General features: G+C 59.6%; 1 protein-coding gene across 1 annotated transcript in view; it reads right to left on the reverse strand.

Moving 5' to 3' along the window:
• LOC119108390 (serine/threonine-protein phosphatase 6 regulatory subunit 3) overlaps positions 1 to 3677 on the reverse strand; it is an 8038-nt gene extending 4361 nt beyond the window's left edge. The window contains exon 1 of the mRNA XM_037231965.1: positions 3597 to 3677. Within this exon, the coding sequence (XP_037087860.1) occupies positions 3597 to 3677 (81 nt within the window). The remainder of the gene's footprint in view (positions 1 to 3596) is intronic.
• Positions 3678 to 4469: the final 792 nt, after the last annotated feature.

Below are 4469 nucleotides of genomic sequence, written 5' to 3' on the forward strand. Positions count from 1 at the left end.
CCGCCAGCGCTCGCTCAGCACCGATCTCATCGAGCCGCTGCGTGAGGTGCCCGAGGAGGCGGACGAGACGCCGCCGCCGCCGCCGCCGCCACCACCACCACCGTTCAACGGTGCGCCGGCGGCGCGGCCGCGGCCGCAGCCGCCGCTCAAGCCCAAAAAGGTGTCGCCGCCGGTGCTGCCCAAGCCGCAGCTGAACGGCGGCGGTCCGACGGCCGTCCTACAGGACGAGGGCGAAGACGGCACAGAGGTGTGACGGCGCGCTGCTGATCTCCGGCGGCAGGACGCCTCAATGTGATACCGTATTCAGTGTGGCCGCCCGGGCGGCGTCCGTTGCCACGTGCTGCGGCGGGGAACACAACACCGCGTGTGACGTCACGGCGCTGAGCTCGCTGCCCGGCGCGCAGGCGACTGTGCAGGATCAAGGCACGGCGCGCCGAACTCTAGTCAGGGGTCTTTGCACGCTCTCAGAGCCCGTGTCGGAATGTACATCAATAATTGTGCATGCAATCGCCGAAATCTTTTCTGATTGGTCCAGTGTGTCTCGTCCGTGTTCGGGGCGGCCTGATCGCGTTCGTGCACGCCGCCTCCAGACGTCTGCGTGTCCGTCGCTCTGCGAGCCCGCTTTCCGGGTGATGCGCAGCCCGTTGTTCTTCGCCGCTCTGTTTACACTTTTGCCGAGATTTATGCGCTCATTAGGCGCCGGCTCGCCGCCTCCGCTCCGTCTGGGCCGCCTCGGGCGCGCGCTTTTTTATCGCGCCAGCTGCAGCCGGCGGCTTATTGTCTGCGGCCGGCGGGTAAACATGGCCTGGAGCGGCGTGAAGCGGCCCCAGCCGGTACTCCGTCGGCTCCCCCGGCGTCGTCGGCAGACCGTCGGCTGGAGGCTGGAGGCTGGCGGCTGGCGGGCAGTGGCCGCGCTTGCGCGCGCTCGTGTGTGTGTGTCGACTGGCCGGGCATCCTGTTCGACGAAGCGGGCCGTATCCGTCCCATCCAACGGGCCGCCGTCTTGCTCTGGTTTTGTCTGGACGGTGGCTGTCCTGTTGCCATCCCATCTGTTCGTTGACTGACCAGCTGCTGTCCCCGCTGTCCGGTTGACTGTCCGGTTGGCTGTCCATCTGTCCGTGGGCTAGGTGGGCGGTGTTCGGCCTGTGTCTAGCTGTCCATTCAGTCTGTCCGTCGGTGGGCTGCCTCCTGAGGCCAAGCCAGCTGTCGCCGGTGCCGTTCTGTTATCTGGCATTATCATGTCTTGATTCGGCCATGAAGCGATGCCTCGGCCGCTGAGCGTCGGTGTGCAGGGAGCGTGTTCCGTGTCGCGGCGCAAAGCGCACGCGCGCCGGCTCTGTCCGGGGACCACAGGTGTGAACCAAACGTGATTGCTCCAAGTCTGTTGTTTTCACAACATTGTGCCGGTGATAGTGGCTGATCGCTTATTCACCGCAGGCATGCATGCTGCCTAGGGCCGTGGGGTGTATTAGAGATTATCCGTTTCTGTGGCGTAGGCGCATTGTGTACAAACGGTGGCGCGTCCACCGCCGCGCGCTGCTCCGCCTGGCTCCGAGTGTGTCGTGCTTGCTTTGGTACATATTTTTGCCAATAAAGCGTCCATTTACTGGCTGGCTGTGTGCGTTCTGTGTGCTGCGATCTGCGCGAGAGGAGGCGCCTCGGCGGCCCCTGACCGGTCGGACTATCGACCGACCCAGCTGGTCGGGCTCGCACCGGCCGGTGACGGGGATGTCCTCGAGGGCTGCCGCCGACGGCCGGCGCAGCGTGCCGCCGCGCCCTCGGCACCCGACGCGCCGCCAGGGGGCGCCGAGAGGGCGCCGGCCGGGCCGACCAGGCGCGCCTCGGGTCACCGGCCGTGCGCCGACTGAGCTCAGCGGCCGCCCCCGCGCCCGGCCGACAGACGCACTCCGCCGGCTCGAGATTAGACACGGCCGGCTCCGGCTCCTCGGCCGGGCGGGCGGCTCGGGAAGAGTTCGAGCGGCGGCGTCAGCGTGTCGGCAGCGATAGCGGCACTCACTCCGATCGATTACAGAGAGATACGGCCGCCAGCTGTCGGCGGTGTGTGGTGGGTGGAGCGGAATGCTGAACAGCCTCTGCTGCGGGCTTTTGAGAAGTGCTCGCCTGCGCACCGTCCACGGATCAGTCTCAGCTTCCGTACGGAAGGAACATCAGTCGGCGTTACCCGCGCTTTGGGGTAGCGTCACCGACTGTTTTAAGGGAACAAGCAAGCCAGGGGCATCTTAGCCTGCGCATAAAGTTTTCCCCTCGTGTTTTGTCTTCCTTTGCAAAAGAAACCCACGTAGTAATATGCATATATTATATATATATATATATATATATTGCTTCCTTTTGCAAAGGAAACCCACAGTAATATGTGTATATATATATATATATATATATATATATATATATATATATAATATATATATATATACGTACTACTACGCGGGTTTCTTTTGCAAAAGGAAGGCAAAAGACAAGCAGAGAAAAATTTGTACACAGGTTAGATGCCCCAGGCTTGCTTGTTACCTTGAAACAGTCGGTGACGCTACACCAGAGGGCGAATATATATATATATATATATATATATATATATATATATATATATATATGAACTATGCTTTGCACATCATGCTGTTGGTCGGTTGGAGCCCTCGGCTGCTCTAATCGGGCCCACTCTCGACCTGTTGGGGGATTATTGCGTTTTTACGCGGTGTCCTTCGAATTATTTGGGCACCCTGTCAGCGAATAGAGACATGCTGTTGGCCACCTAGGACCATATTACGGGTAGAATTGTCTCCTACGTGTCCCAAGTCCCGTCCTGGATTCAAAGAGTGTTCCGGCTCGCTCATCTGGGGCCTGCTGAAATTTCAGCGGGAGGCTTTAAGACATGTTCACCTCTAAATATATCCAAAAGTACGTTCGCCCTTGAGGAAATGGTAAGATGGTCGGATGCCGTCCTTGCCGCTGGTGGCATCGACCCTGACCGTACCATCTGCCTCTCGAACTTGGCACGAGCGCGTAGCTGTGTCGACATCTCATGTCCATTGGAGGCGTCATGACCCCGCGGTCTAGAAGCAGCCTTCAAAACTCGGCTCGCTGCAGTCTCGCTATTACAGTTTGAACAGCGTCTTCGAACCCAAGTTGCTCACTTGTTACGTGCTGAAAATTCTGGAACTGTTCCAGATCTCGAATGCAAACTTCTTGAGACCCCCACGGCCGAGTGCCGCGAGCGTTCAATACAGTGTTCTGAGCGGCGTAGCACGCAGATATAAATGCTAAACTATCGCAATGAATGAGAATTATTTTCGTTACACGTCAGGCTCATGCGCCTTTCTCATCAGAAACCATTTGCATAAATGGCGCGTGCGCCCATACCGACGTCGAGTGAGCGCCCTGAACGGTAAGCAGGGGAGTTTTCTCCGACCGACGGGCCTTCGTAGAACCATCGCGTCTCACTGAGCGTCATGAACTTGATCACCCGTCTAGCGAATGTAGCACGTTTTGAGTCAAATCTCGGTCTGCTAATGGACCAGACGTGACCGTGGCCCGGCGACACGACGGGGTAGAGTACATGACATCAGCGTCTGGCTGACCTCCGAGGCGCCGCCTTCCACGTTTGAGCGCACCGGAGCCGTACGGGAGCCGAGCGCGGCCGGCGCCAGGTCCGGCGCCATTAATAAAGCCCACGTGGCTGGCCATGCCGACAGGGAGGGCTTCAGACGACGGCCCGGCCAACAGATTAGCTTCGGAGCCTGGGGCTCGGCAGTTCCGGGCGAGTGCGGTGCTGCGGCGCAGGCCGTCGGCCCACGCTCGCCTCCGGCGGCGGACGGTGCTCGCGTCAATGCGCACTTCAGCACCCGGCTGGAATTCTGCAACAGTCCGGGAGGGGGGGAGGGGCTCCAGACCGAGGGGGTCAGTCGTCGGTCTGTCGGGCGCTGCGCGCCCCTCTGCGTGTAGATTGATATAAGCGCACCACCTCAGGCCATGAGGAGCCCGGCGCCGGCCAAAATGAGGAGTTCGGCGGGACAGGACGTTACTTACTCTCGGCGTGGCGGCGCGGGGCGTTCACGGGAGTCGCAAGACGAGTTTAGCCAGGCTTCTTTCAACACTTCCAAGTTTTCGTTGAGTTCCATTCTGCAGCCACGCGCCGACGACCAAGCCAACAGAGTTCAGCGCGGACGAGGACAGGTGTTCAAAGTGGGTGGGAGCGGGCCTAGGGACATAATTTTATGGGGCTTAACGGGACCTCAGGACAGGGACACTGAGCTGCTCCGCGTACGTGCGTGCGTGACCTCGTCTTGTTCCAGGGCTGCACGTCGCTGGTGCAAGATCTTTGCTCGCCCTTCTTTCGGCCACAGTTGGGTAACTTCGAACTCCGGTTTGCAAATATTATGAAGCTTAGCTGAGCTACCAGTATTTTTTTTCGGGTAATTTAGTCTCAACGACCAAACTCGCACGGCCGTCCG

This window comes from Pollicipes pollicipes, unplaced genomic scaffold, assembly GCF_011947565.3.
Source record: "Pollicipes pollicipes isolate AB1234 unplaced genomic scaffold, Ppol_2.1 Scaffold_6686;HRSCAF=7923_pilon_pilon_pilon, whole genome shotgun sequence".
NCBI lineage: Eukaryota > Metazoa > Arthropoda > Thecostraca > Pollicipedomorpha > Pollicipedidae > Pollicipes > Pollicipes pollicipes.